Source organism: Portunus trituberculatus, chromosome 6 (genome assembly GCF_017591435.1).
Source record: "Portunus trituberculatus isolate SZX2019 chromosome 6, ASM1759143v1, whole genome shotgun sequence".
Taxonomy (NCBI): domain Eukaryota; kingdom Metazoa; phylum Arthropoda; class Malacostraca; order Decapoda; family Portunidae; genus Portunus; species Portunus trituberculatus.
In genome coordinates, this window is record NC_059260.1 from 5,291,389 (window position 1) to 5,306,432 (window position 15,044).

The 15,044-nt window shown below is 48.4% G+C and overlaps 1 protein-coding gene and 1 long non-coding RNA gene across 4 annotated transcripts in view; both read left to right on the forward strand.

The window, feature by feature from the left end:
- Positions 1–1,723, forward strand: part of LOC123518605 (poly(rC)-binding protein 3-like) — a 185,268-nt gene extending 183,545 nt beyond the window's left edge. For both annotated transcript variants that reach the window (XM_045279506.1, XM_045279511.1), the window contains exon 10: positions 354–1,723. In XM_045279506.1, the coding sequence (XP_045135441.1) occupies positions 354–684 (331 nt within the window). In that variant the 3' untranslated portion in view covers positions 685–1,723. The remainder of the gene's footprint in view (positions 1–353) is intronic.
- Positions 1,724–3,642: 1,919 nt separating this feature from the next.
- On the forward strand, positions 3,643–9,318 carry LOC123518617. 2 transcript variants are annotated; one of them, XR_006678844.1, is made up of 2 exons: positions 3,643–3,655; positions 8,831–9,318. It is a non-coding gene; the product is annotated as an uncharacterized LOC123518617 (long non-coding RNA). The 2 variants fall into 2 exon arrangements; XR_006678843.1 differs by lacking the exon at positions 3,643–3,655 and adding an exon at positions 7,614–7,629.
- The last annotated feature ends 5,726 nt before the right edge of the window (positions 9,319–15,044 follow it).

Below are 15,044 nucleotides of genomic sequence, written 5' to 3' on the forward strand. Positions count from 1 at the left end.
ACAACGGTTTACTCCATCGTTAACTCTGATGATCTTTCAGTTTAGTGGGAATGGTTCAGCCAAAAAGCGGAGAGTCGTCCCTTGAGGAGGTGTAGTTAGGCCGGCCGGGTGGTGGCCCCGCTGGCCCCGCTGGCCCCGGCGACGGGCGAGTCTCCTCCACTGAGCATTTGGAAAAACAACAGAAAATCAGCGGGCGAAGCAGTGCCAAGATGCCATAGCGGTCCGGCAGACCGTGTGGGTGTGGGAAGCGCCCCCGCCTGGCCCAGGGGCAGCGCGGGGGCGGGGCGGGCGGGCTCAGGGGCCGGCACGGCGGCGGGCGCCATGGTAACCTTGCGGCCCCTTGTCTTCCCCAGCATGGAACTGCACAAGGCGCAGCTTGAAGTAAGTAAGGGCGGGTCAGGTTCGGGTACGTCGGGCGGCCTGAGCCCCAGTGCCATCCCGCTGGCCCAGCTGCTCAAGAACCCACAAGCCCTGAACGCCTTGTCCTCCCTCACCGGCCTGCAGGGCCTCACCTCCCTCACCTCCCTGCTCGCCCCCGAGTCCTCCCAGGGCCTGGCTGGGCTGGCAGCGGCCGGCCGCCACGGCAAGGCCTACCAGCCCAAGCTGCGCGCCGCGGCCTCGGTGCAGCAGCCCACTAACGGCTCCCCCAAGGAGAACAAACGCAGCAAGTTCGCTCCCTACTAGACCCCATCCTCCCCCCGCGCCACCACCACCACCACAACCACCACCACCACCACCACCACAACCACCACCATCCCGCAGCTCCTTGGGGCCTCCCACCCACCGCCCGCCCCGGCCCTGTTCACCCCTGGGGCAATATCCAGGCAGGGCCGGGGCACCACCACCACTACCACCACCACCCCTGCACCTCAGATCTGAGTAGAAGTACCGTAGCCGCTGCCCCCGGGGCCGGGCGGCCTCCCAGGGCCAGGCCCCGCCCCGGGGCCCAGCGGCTGCCGAGACAGGTGTAGTCAGTCCGGTCTGCTGCTGCTGCCTGTTGTCCCGCCCGCGGCCCAGCTCACCCACCACCTCTCAACCAAACATATCACTTAGGACAATTGATTCTTTGTTCCACTTGGTTTTTTATAGACATGAAGCAAAAAGTGAACAATTGATGACCCTTGTGACAAGTTTCTTAATGCTCTGAGTCTGGTAGTCCGCCATGCTCCTTGTCAGCCGGCGGCCCATCTGGCGACAGGCTCGGCCCGCGCCGCTCTCCTCCACGCACCTCACCTCAAACATGCGAAATTTGTGTCAGGAATATTCATTCGGCCCGCCTGAGTCAGTAGTGATGAGTCAGTGAGTCAGCAGCAGTGAGCCAGTGCCACGCTGTGTCGCTGAGCCGCCCCCGCCGTGCGTGTCGCCAGATCGGCGCCGCGTTGCCGTAGCGTTGCCATGCCGGGCGTCTGTGGCGTAGTGCCCGGCGTAGTCATAGTAGGATATGGCATTATTACATATTTAATGTGTAACTCTTGAGAAAGTTCGTGTGGGTACAAAACTCCTTAACTTTATTCCCTTTTTTCATCCTTAATATATGGAATGTACAGTTTTGCAATAAGTTTCTGTCTCTCTACATCATAATAATGATAAAAAAATATAATAATAATAATAATAACAATAATAATAATAATTAATAATAATGATAATGGTGTTCAGTCGTGAGCTCAATATGTGAATGTTTCTTCCAATAGATATTAAACAATGTGTAAAACTTTGAGGAAGACAAAAGCCTTTCATTCCAATCCTATCCCGGCCCTGTCCCGTGGTGCCCTGGCCTCCCACCACCACCACCACCTGCCACCACCAACCTCTACCACTACTGGACGCCACCACCACCACCACCTCCTGAACCAACCACCACCAACCACCAACCAACCAACCAACCACCAACCAACCAACACTCCTGTCAATGGTTGCCGAGTGGTGCCCTCCTCCTCACTGTGGCTCTCTCTCTCTCTCTCTCTCTCTCTCTCTCTCTCTCTCTCTCTCTCTCTCTCTCTCTCTCTCTCTCTCTCTCTCTCAAAGCGCAGCACATAAGTTTTAAAAAGTATAGTTTCAAATTATCTTCCATGTGATATTTTTCCTTTTTTTAAATTCCTGAGTTCTACTTGATTTGAAATTTGAACAGTATAGTTTATTATGTAATGTGAAAAAATGGCTTCTGTATTGATTTTATTTATTTATTTTTTATTTATTTTTTTTTTTAGTCATTGTGAGGTAGAGGAGCTTTACTGTGAGGTTATTGCTGTGTCTGACCGTCTGTCTGTCTGTCTAGTGGAGGGAAGCTCAGTGTGAAGGAGGGAGTGGGGTGTTCTCAAAGCTTGTGCTGCACGGGAGGACACAGCGCCCCTTCACTCTGAGCTTGCCCGCCTCCTCTCCTGCTGACGCCTCACCCTTCCTCTACTGCCTGTCTGCCACCCTTGTCTGTAGCCCTCCACTGTCTGTCACTGGCCTTGTCTTGGAGGACGGCACCACCACCACCACAGCCTTGAAAGTGATGTGAGAGAAGGTTCCTGTGTCATCTCACGGCTTAAAGATTAACACGAAAATACATAAAAAGTGAAAATTCAGATTCCAAAGTGCTTTTAAAAATTATCATTGTGTCCGTGAGTGTGTTTGTCTTTGTGTGTTGAGACAACGCTCAGGAGTTGTTGGCTCTCGCTCCAATTATCCCAGGTGAGACCCACTTCCTTCCTTCCTTCCTTCCTTCCTTCCTTCCTTCCTTCCTTCCTTCCGTCTTTCCAGCCTTTTTCTTATCAATTCCGTCCATTTTCTATAGTCCAGTGTTCCTGTCCCTGCTTTCTTCATTAGTCTGTCTGTCCTGTTTAGCTGTACTCTCTCTCTCTCTCTCTCTCTCTCTCTCTCTCTCTCTCTCTCTCTCTCTCTCTCTCTCTCTCTCTCTCTCTCTCTCTCTCTCTCTCTCTCTCTCTCTCTCTCTCTCTCTCTGATCCACCTTTCTTTACCGTCCTAAAGTTAACGTGATCCCATTTAATTAGTGACCACTTTCTCCTGTCTGCTGCTGGCAATACTTCTAGCTATTAATGATGTGTCTTGTGCAGTGTTGCCACGATCAGCGCCACGCCACTCACGCTGCCGCTGCCGCTGCCTCTCGTGTTCATTTGCTCACTCAAGTTTTATGAAACTTTACATTTACCTATTTGTTTTTGAAGTGCATTATGTACGTTTTGATTATAGTATTGTAACTTCGTTTTCATTAGTTATTTGTATCACTATATTTATTTTATTAGATTTATAATTCGCTTCTTTTTTTATGAGCAATGGTGAAAGTATTGTTGAAATTCCTTAGTTTGGTTTGTTACAATTGTAACTTTTTTTTTTCCAAAATTTGCCATTTGGACTAAAAGTGAGCTTCGCTGCACTCCAAAGACTGCTCAGCTCAGTACTTCAGTGATTTTGTCGAGCATCTCCATCTGATCTGATGTTTTCAATCCTCCCTTTGTGGCGCCTGGGAGAGGCAGACCTGACTAAAGACGGTGTTTGTGATCCGCGAGACAAAAAAAAAAAGCAGCGTGAGTGGCGTCGGTGACTGACTTGTCTGATATTGAACTTGTCATTTTGAACTGATAACTCTCTTGACGGTGTTCAGAGTCATTAGACGAAGAATGTGACGAATTAGTTGCCTGTGTGTGTGTGTGTGTGTGTGTGTGTGTGTGTGTGTGTGTGTGTGTGTGTGTGTGTGTGTGTGAATAGTTGACGTATGCTAAGCACAACTGACTCAGCAGATCCCCGGGTGACGTAGAGTAGACTGGCTAGACTGGCGTCAGTGCTTCCCTGTGATGGTCAGTTCACGTAGGTGCTTGTGGTGCTTGTGCCGGCCGGCGCCTGTCTGGCTGTTCCAGTGACGACACAGACGTGGGTGACGTGACGACGTGACCCAGTGTAGTGCTGTGCTTTGTGTGGATGTGTCAATGCTGTGTCTAGAGGTGACTGGAAGGCAGAGGTGTGTGTGGTGTGTGTTTGTGCGTGCATCTCTTGCTGCCTCTGTAGGGCTCTCCGTCCTTTCTCTGTCTCTTGTAGTACTTGTGTTGGCCTACAGAGCCTCTACCTCCAGCCTCCACCGCCTCCTTTCAACCTCCAGTATCCTTCAGGGCCTTCCCTGAACCTGCCGTGGCCTCCCATGGCCTCCTGAACCCACCGCAGCCTCCCGTGGCCTACACAGGCACTCCCTCAACCTTTTCTGGCCTTCGGCGCCATTCCAGACCCCTCTTGAACCTACCGGTGCCTTGGTGGTCTCCACGGCCCTCTGTGGCCCACAAGTGTCCTCTCTGGCCATTCTGGCCTTCCCGTGAACATTCCTTGGCTCCACCTCAATCCAGTCTGGTCTCACCCATCCTGAACCTACCCCGGCCTCATTTGACCTGCCCCTCATCCCTCACTCGGCCTCACCTCTTGAACCTTAACTCAGCCTGGCCTCAACCCCATCCGGTCCCAGCCTCTCCTGAACCTGGCCTCACCTGGCCCAAGCCCCACATGGCCTCGCTTGGCCTCAGCCTGACCTGAACCCCAGGCCACGTGGCCATCCTCAGGGCCAAGGGACATCTCTCGGTCTTGGCCTTCCCGTCTTGAGCAGCGCGGCATTTCTGGAATTACCTTCAAAAAATATTGATGATGATTACTGATACCTGCACGTTGTGACGAATAACCCTTCGTGATGTTCAGATTGTGTCATAACGAAAAATTGTTTTACAGCCGCTGTCACCTGTCAGCAGGTATTGTGCAGAACCGATGTATTGACGACGCGTGCCTCGCGGCGTGACGGCCAGCAGCGGTGCCACCACGCTGGGGAGGTGTATCTGGCCTTAGGCCCTCACTCCTTCCCTCATCCTCTTTACACAGAGTCATGTCCATACACGCGGACAGAACTACCGAGACTTGACCATGCTGCATCACATCAATGGCGACGCCTTGATGGCTAAGCCATGCGCAGAATAACCCAATAGCCCTCACAGCGGCGAGCCACCAGATCGCACTAGCCCCTCCTGCCACCACAAACATACACACACCAACGTGCACAGTCGTGTAGTTTACCAAAATAATATGTAAGTGTGGCGACAGTCTGGTCCCGCAGCGTCACAACACACACTACACACCACAGCCAACACCCAACACTGGTCTGCATCACCGGCAGAGGATCCTGGAGCTCATCGCTGCTCAGCGGGCGGGTTGAGGTGGCGCCTGCCTCCACTCTCCACAACACCCCACCGCGGTGTGTGGTGGAGGGGGATGCAGCCTGACAGCCCGAAGCTGGAAGGGAAGGGCGAGGGGACGTGGAGTGTGGAGAGAAGGAGGACGGTAGGCTGTGGAGAGGCGCGAGGGAGGGAAGGTGCATTGGGAGGTATTGACCGACGCCGGAGGTAATGAAATTTGGAGAGGGAAGCGATGCGTTGGAGGCGAACCCGAGAAAATGACAAGAACCGCAGCCACTGAAGCATTGCATAGTGAAAGGCAGGAAGGAGTAAAGGTTTAGTATCAGCTGACCTTGAAGGTACTAAACCTTTACCTCCGCGTCACGGAGTTGATGTGTCTGTATGTGTAAAGATGAGGCATTCTGTTGCAGAGCGAGTGTGTGTGGCGGCGAGGAGGCGTGAATGACTGAGTGGCAGTACTGATGCCGTGTTTTCTTGCAGGATAGCGATGGAGACAGCTGGCCTGGGCATGGCTGGGGTCGGCTACCAGTACGTCGCTCCCAACCACATCGTGCGCGCGCCGATACACTGATGTGACCACCCGCTAGCCTTGCACGACCCGCCCCCCCCGCCCCAACCACCCCCACCACCCCAGCCACCCCCAACCCCGACCTGGCCCCCCACACACACCCTCACCCCCACGGCTAGCAGTGTATCCGCCCCACCCACACCCACGCCCCGCCCTTCATCTACCACACCGGCGCCCCCCCAACACCAGTGCCCATGTGGCTCAGTGTGTAAGGGTGACCGCCCCCTTTCCCCCCCCACCAACTCCTACCCCCTCCCGCAATGGGTCAACACGTAACTCAGCCGCGCTCCGCGCTCCGCGCCCCCACCCTTCCCCCCCACCCATTCCCCAGCGTGGCAAAGCCCTCCCCAGCCTCCCCGCGGCGGCGGTGCGGGGATGCGGGGACCGGGAGGTGGGGGGCTGGCTGACCAAGGGGGGGCGCCTCGCTGTAGCCAAGTGGCCCGCTGCAGCATTACCATCTACAACAACAACAACAACAACAGCACAGCAACAACCGCAAGAAACAACAGCAACAACAACAACAACAAGCAGCTGCTGACCTGTTTTATCTCCCGCTCTTGGTGTGTCCGGGGTCGCCGCCGCCGCCGCCGCCGCCGCCGTCACCCCCGGACCGGTGTGTAGCTCAGTGTACAAGTTGTTCTGTTTAGTTACCGGGCGAGGGGGAGTGACGCGCCCCTCGCCCCGCCTGACTCTGGCGTGACCTCATGTTTGCTCAAGAGACGTGACCATCTGAGGGCGCCCGTGGAACCAGAAATGTGACTGTGATAACCCAAGTATTGTATCTCTGTATACTGTACCGCGTTTTGTACTCTCCGGGGCGGCAGCAGGACGCACGCACGCACGCACGCACGCCTCGCCGGGCTACCGTAACACATGGCTTGATCGACCCCTGCTGTAGTCACGTGACCTGGAAATGATTATTTTTATGACTAAAGTAAGACTTTCTCCACCTTGGGTAATATTGTCAATCATACGGTTGAGCTTATTCTCTAGTTAGTGGTGTATATCAAGGAGGGAATAGTTATTACCTACCGGTGTGTACACATTACATAGCGTGTTGTTCTGTAGATACATTCTGAATTTTATAATCTCACATATACAAGTTCTCGGAACGCATGGGATACTCGGTGTGTCGGTACATATTCAAATATTTCTATCTCGAAGCTTTAGGTGTCGCCAGGATGGAAAGGACAGTATTTTCTTAATCTTACCTCTCTCCCTCACGTTACGGCGCCGCACGGCTCCCGCCACAGGGTTTTGTAAAAGACAATACTCACCAGTATGTTATTAGTAGTAGCTTTAGAGGGCCGCCGCGGGGCGCCGCACCCCGCCCCGCCCCGACCCACCAGGGCCAGCCGGGACACCCTCCCGCCGCCCCAGGGACGGTCCGGGGGGCGCCCCGCCCCGGCACGCAGCATTTACAGTTCACAGTCCGGCGGTGGCTACCCGCTGCCGCCGGCGCCGCGAGTCTAGTCGAGTGTGTGCCAGTCAGTCAGTCAGTCAGTTCATCTTGTTGTCCCGCGGGCCGCGCGTGGCCGCCGCGGTGACCTTATGGGTTTTCTGTGTTTGTTTCTGTTCGTCTTTTTTATCGTCCGTACGTACGCACGTACACGTACAGAGGCAGCGTGTACGCCTGGTGACGCCACACGCTGCCGGCGCTGCCGCGACGCGTAGACTTAGTAACCACTACTATTACTACTCTAGACAAATATTATTATTATATGTATGTAACGGTTTCTCACCAGCCCTCGGACCGCACCCCCGCCCCGCCCCTAACGACCCTCCCTCCCCAAACACCCGAACTTGACCGACCAAGGTAGCATCACCCCCTTCCCCCACCTGGAGCCACCCCAACCCCCTCAGCCTCCAGCCAGACGACATGTGTGTGTGTGTGTGTGTGTGTGTGTGTGTGTGTGTGTGTGTGTGTGTGTGTGTGTGTGTGTCACACAAGACAGACAGATAGACAGACAAACAGACGAAAGTAAGAGCGGACATGACACAAGGAGGAAGCGAGGGAGGGGGAGGCGGCTCTGGGTGACGGACATGGAGGGACCGCGCCTTCACCCAACCAACGTATCCAAGATGGCGGGGTCTTCACCATCCCTCCCCTGCCCCTCCCACCACCACCACCACCACCACCACCACCACCACCACCACCCTTTCACCCATAAATCACGACTTCTTAGAGAGAGAAAAATATATATATAAGAAAGTCGCGAGTGATAACAATATAGATAGATAGAGGAAAATAAGAGAGACTGAGTTAGAGAAAGGGAGAAAAGGAGAGAGCAAGAGAGAGAAAGAGAGGGAGAGAGAAGATAGCGGTGACAGATCTCAGTTTTCCCGCGCACTTGCCTCACTCCGTGCCTCTAAAGATCGTCCCGCTCTGCTTTTCTGCATTCCAGTGCCAGACAATTCCCAAAAGACGCCTTATTCTGATTAATGGCGCCACCTTCAATTTTAAACACCCTTTTTTTTCCTTTCTTGTTTTTAATTCTTCATTCTTACTTTTTCATTTTTTTTTTTTCTTCCCAAATTCTTGTCAACGTTTTCTTTGACTTTATCCTTTTTCTCGTTTTTTTTCTGTATTTTTTACATCAATTTAATTTCGTCTTCCTTCTTTCATTCACTTGTATTTTTTCCCCCACCAGTTAGTTGTCTGTCTATCTATCTATTTGCCTATTTATCTATCTATCCATTTATGTATCTATCACATACACTATCCATTAGTTTGCTTGTTTGCTGATAAGAGAAAAAGAAAAATTACACTATCCATTAGTTTGCTTGTTTGCTGATAAGAGAAAAAGAAAAATTTGCGTTGTGTTTTTATTGAAGTGAAGAAAAAAGTGATGACTGATAACGAGGAATAGAAAATGAAGACGTTATTTATTAGACGCGTTATTATTATTATTATTATTATTATTATTATTATTATTATTATTATTATTTATTTATAATTGTTTTTTATCCTTTGACAGACGAATAGGTAGTGAAGTGTACCTGTCTGTCTGTCTGTGTGTCTGTCTCTTTACCTGTCTGTCTGTCTGTGTGTCTTCATTTGTTGGTTAATTCACTTATGTGGAGAACAATACAGGTGTGTGTGTGTGTGTGTGTTCATTTTTTGGTGATATTTTAGCCTTTGTTTATTCGTTTGTTTGTTTGTTATATAGGCTCTCATATACGTATAAAGGCCTTGGTGGGGTGTGTGTGTGTGTGTGTGTGTGTGTGTTAGCAAGGATGGAGTGAAAAGAGAGAAGAAGAATGAAAGAAAGAGAAGACCACTTTTCTCTCTTTCTTTCTCTCTTTTCCTCTTTTTTTTCTCTCCATCTCTTCCCTCACACACTCACGCAAGGAATAGAGAATGAATGAGTGAGTGAGTCAGTCAGTCAGTCAAAAAACGACTCGACTTAACCACATTACCAGTTAGTCAGTCAATCAATCAGTAAGAATCGCCATATATTCAGTTATTTCATCAGTCAGTCAGTCAGTCAGGCAGGCAGTGCACCCCACCAAGCCTTCACACACACACACACACACACACACACACACACACACACACACACACACACACACACACACACACACACATTAAACTCAAGCCAAGATTAACGAGGCAATACACACACACACACACACACACACACACACACACACACACACACACACACACACACACACACACACACACACACACACACACACACACCTAATAATAAGCAATAGATGGAGGTGTAACAGACTAACTCATTTGTATATGCAGGAGTGAGAAGAAGAAGGAGGAGGAGGAGGAGGAAGAGAAGGAAGAGGAAGAGGAGGAGAAGGAGGAGATGAATAATAATGGATAACTCTTCTCTCATTCGGTGTTCTCTCTCCACTTTCCGTTTTTCACTGTGGTTGATCTTGTTATTCATTACTTTGTTAATAATGCAATATAAAGTGGATAGTGTTAAATAAGTGGAGGGGAGGAGGAGGAGGAGGAGGAGGAAGAAGAAGGAGGAGGAGGAGGAGGAGGAGGGAGGAGGAGGAGAAAGGAAGAGGTGTACAGGATTTAAGACACGAGGAGTAACTAAGGAAAATTGAATGAAACTTTTAATCTTCCTTTGGCATTAAGAGGAGGAGGAGGAGGAGGAAGAGGGTTAGGAAAATAAAAAGGGGGGGGAGGGAAGATTAACCTGAAAATCTCTTTTCTTTCCTCCTTTTCCTCCTCCTCCTCCTTCATCCTCCTTCAATAGGAACAGGAAGAGGAGGAAAAGGAGAAGAAAGGAGAGTAGATAGAGAAAACGAAAAACAGAAGAAGAAAATTCAAATGAAACAGAAAACGAATGGCATGAAAATAAAGAAAAGGAAAAATGAAGAGGAAAGAAGAGGTAGAGAAGAAGGAAAAAAACTTAAAATCATGAAAAGAAGAAAGAGATAGAAAAAGAAGAAGAAAAGAAAAATGAGTGTCATGAAAATAAAGAAAGAAGAAAGGGAAGATAGAGAAAACAATAGGAAGATAGCGAAAAAAAAAAAAAAGGGATGGAAACAAAAAATCCTCCTCCTCCTCCTCCTCCTCCTCCTCTTCTCCTCCTCCAGTAAGAAAGAGAGAGGCCCTCCCCCCCACCCTTCCTGATGCAGTTTAAAGGCCTTGGCAATACTACGTGTTTAAAAAAAATATTACTAAACAAAGTTAGTCGTTTCAGAATAGGATACCCCTTGACATAGAAACATTAACTCGACCCTGCCTATTATGTATCATTTGACCTTTTACCTGTGACCTCTGACCTGAACCCCCCCCACCCCCAACTCCTTATGACCTGTTCCCTTTGTTGTTGTTGTTGTTTTTTCCTGTCTTCCTGTTTAGCTTAGCATTTTATCATCTTTCTTCTCCTTTTTCTTGTTCTTTTCTCTCTTTTTTTATTATCTATTTTGTGTCTAATTGATGTTTTGTTTATATTTTGACTCTCTCTCTCTCTCTCTCTCTCTCTCTCTCTCTCTCTCTCTCTCTCTCTCTCTCTCTCTCTCTCTCTCTCTCTCTTTTATTTTTGTTGTGAAAAAAAAAAAATCAATTTACTCAGGGTCAGTGAAACCAAATTTGTTCGTTTGTTTGTTAGTTCGTTCGTCCATTGTTTGCCTCTGCATTGCTCGCTTTTTCTTGTTTTTCATTCTGTTTTATTTCTATTTTTCTTCTTCCTTTTATTTGGTGTCCTTCTTTTCTCTCCTTTCTTACGCTTTTTACTTGTTATTTGCCTCCTTTTCTTCTCTTTTGATCTTATTATCTGTGTCTCTCTGTCTTTCTATTCATCTCTCTCTCTCTCTCTCTCTCTCTCTCTCTCTCTCTCTCTCTCTCTCTCTTTCTTTCTTTCTTTCTTTCTTTCTTTCTTTAGGCCGTCAGTGGACTTCATGTGTGGCGCACAGTGGAGAGGCGGGGTGCGCGCGCCCACACACACACACACACACACACACACACACACACACACACACACACACACACACATCAAATATTAGTAATTCCTTTTCCTTTTCTTTTCGTCATTTCAAAATATTTTTAATCTCAAAAACTGAAAAAAAGAAAGTGAAAAGAAAAAAATACAAAAAAAAAATAATAATATTGTATATTTAATTTCACCATTATTATTATTATTATTATTATTATTATTATTATTATTATTATTATTATTATTATTATTATTATTATCGTCCATTCTCTCCCATGTCCTGTTTATCACGATCCGGTTGTGTTTTTTCTTCTTCTTCACAGTTCTAAGTGTTATTGTTGTTGTTTTCTCGTAGATTTACCTGCTAATTAGAGGTTGTGAGACACGCACCTGAACATATCACTCCTGTGCCTTACCTGTACCTCCCCACGTGACGGCCAGGTGACAGGAGCAGCCCCGCCCTCCTCCCCTCCCCCCCATTGGCTGGCCGGGTTACCTGAGTCTGTGTGGGCCAATCAGCGAGGAGGTGGGCGGGGCTTGCTCTCCTTCAGCCAATGAGCGTCTAGGGGGCTGGGATTGTGCCGCCAGGTAGGGACAAAGGTACGCACAGGTTAATTAAAGGTGTGAAGCTGCGCAGGTGGATAGGAAAGGGAGAAAGGTGGACGATGACGTTGTTGTTGTTGTTAATGTTGTTGTTGTTACCTTTTATTATAATTATTATTATTATTATCATTATTATTATTATTATTATTATTATTATTATTAATATTATTATTATTATTTTCTGCTACGTCCACCACCACCACCACCAAGCACCCCGCCCTCCACCCTTTCTAGGTCTCGCCACCATCACCACCACCTCCTCCTCCTCCTCCTCCTCCTCCTCCTCCTCCTCCTCCTCCTCCTCCTCCTCCTCCTCCTCCTCCTCCTCCTCCTCCACCACTACCACTACCACTACCTTGATCACCACCACCACTACCTTGACCACCACCACCACCACCACCACCTTATTGACCCAACCTGACCCGACCTGTAGCTCACACACACACACACACACACACACACACACACACACACACACACACACACACACACACACACACACAACACACACACACACACACACACACACACACACACACACACATAAATGCTTTCTCACGCTCTTAGTGTTTGCCTTATAAGAGAAACTAAACAGGGTCATAAAGTGTATTATAAACAAAAAAATAAAACGCAGAGGATCTTCAGTACACTTCATAATATATTACAGATGAAAAAAAAAACAAAAAACAAAAAAGTGTCTTTCAGTCAGTTTCTTTTCTCTGACTCGAACGACGCAAACACTGATGATATATAATGCTAATGGTAACTACACTACTCATTAACTATACTTCTTTTTTGTACTGTTTGGGGGGAATGTAAAAATAATATATATAAAAAAAATGTATAAAAAAAAAACTACAAAACCCAACATAAAAAAATACCAAAAAAATATATATATATAAAAAAAAGTATAAAATATGTGTTTTGAAAGAATGAAAGAAAGGAAGAGAGAAAAAAAACTGAGGTGATGATGATGATGATGTTTTGTGATGATGATGCTATGACTTATGATGATGATGATGATGATGAGTCACTATAATGAATACGTATACATACTACATACTTCACGCATACTTCATACATAGATCATAAAGGGAGGATGTATGATGGCATGATTATCTCGTCTGTTCACACCTGTCTGTCTGTCTGTCCCGAGCGCAGGTGTAAACTTAGGCTAATCAACACCAGGTGATAACCATTATTGTTAACTATTTTCTTGTTATCTTTATTGTTTTCATTTGCTTGTTGGTTGTGCCCCGATGACCACCACCACCACCACCACCATAGTCACTACTACTACTACTACTACTACTACTATCTTCATTTCAATTGCTACTACTGTTTTATGGTTAATTTTCCTGGTCTATCTACACACACACACATACACATACACACACATACACACACACACACACACACACACACACACACACACACACACACACACACACACACACACACATATACACACACACCTGTCTCTAATTACTTTACTGTTTTATCACCTGGTTCTAAGTGGCTACATAGATACGTGAGTGTGTGTGTGTGTGTGTGTGTGTGTGTGTGTGTGTGTGTGGCCCATGGGAAGGTGGGTGGGTGGGTGGGTGGTGGGGGGTGGTAGGTGAGGGGAGGGGGGAGATAAGGGGAGTGGCCACAAGCAGGTCACAAACAATTACACAAACAAACAAACACCGGAAGTATGCTCACCGCCACCACCACTACCACGAACACCACCACCACCACCACAAGCACTGACACGACCACCATTACCACCACCACAACCACCACCATCACCACCACACCACCACCACCACCAGCAAACAACACAAGTGAAATGAAAAACAGTGTTGTCAATCACTAGTCAGCGCGGAGGATGAACACACACACACACACACACACACACACACACACACACACACACACACACACACACACACACACACACACACACACACACTGCAACAAACAAAACATTTACTCACACACAAACTAACAAATCATCCTTCGTGCATTTATAATAAAAAAACATAGTAATGTAAACAAACAGAAAAGCGAGGAGGGGGACAAACAAACAAACAACCAAACAACAACAAAAACAAGTGCTAGTCACAGAGGAGGTTAAAAACTAAAAAAAAAAAACATAAATAAAACACAAAAAAATCCATAAATAACAAAAAATGTCATAAAAAAATAACAAAAAAACATATCACCGTGTCTCAGTGTGTGGCTCCGTTGATCATCTGTGAAGTAGTTCTAAAACTTTATATAATAATAATAATATTAATATTAATATTAATAATAATATTAATAATAATAATTAGTGTAAAAGCAAGTCAATTTCATCGTTTTTTCCGCTGGCCCGCCCACCCCGCCCACACCCGCCCACTCACCACGATAACAAACAGTATTATCTAAGTGCCAGTCATTGCGTGCAGCGCCCCGCCCACGCGCGGCGGCGGCGCCCCCACAGCTAGTGCCAAACATTACCCCCGGACAGGTGTGTGTTTCAGGTGCGCGTGTGTGGGCGCGGCGGGACACGGCGTGGGGGGCGGGGCGGGGGAGGATGTGCACTGGGTATCGGCGGAGCGGGGCGAGGCGGGGCGGGGTGGGGCGGGCGTGGCCTGACGCCCCCCGCCATCCACCCCTCACCCATGCCCATGTGCCCGCGCCTCCTCACACACACACGAGGCGTGGCTCCGTCCCGCTCGCGCCTTGCCGTGGGCGGTGGGTTGTTGTGCTGTTCACATTTTGGTCGCCCCCCTCACCGCCCCCCGCCTCCTCCCCCCCTTCCCCTCCACATTCGAGGGAAGAAAAGTGTTTTACAATTTTTAATGTTACGGCAATAATGTTTCAAGGATGTAAGCAGTTAATGATTTTTTATTGATTGTCTGACACAGGTATTGTTTGAGTTTCAATAAATCATTATATTGAGCACCGCCCCTTATTGATCCCTTTCGCCCTCACCACAGTGACGGGCCCGCCCAAGGAAGATACAGAGGAAGTTGTGGTGTGGGTTAAAATTTGGAGGACAGCGACGGTGCTGCCATCTGTTAGAAGCAAGCGGTGGACGCCAGAGGCCGCCAAGAGGGTGGGCAGGTCGAGTGTTGTGATAGCCAGCCAGCCAGGGCGGCAGTGCTTCCATTTTAGGGTAAAATACCCTATACTAGGGTAATTGGACCCTTCTTAGGGTAGTGTTTAGGGTAATGCATAAACTAAGGTCATTTTATGGTAATCTACCATCCTATGGATAGGTGTGCTTGGAATGGTGCCAATCTGGTGGCAGGCTGG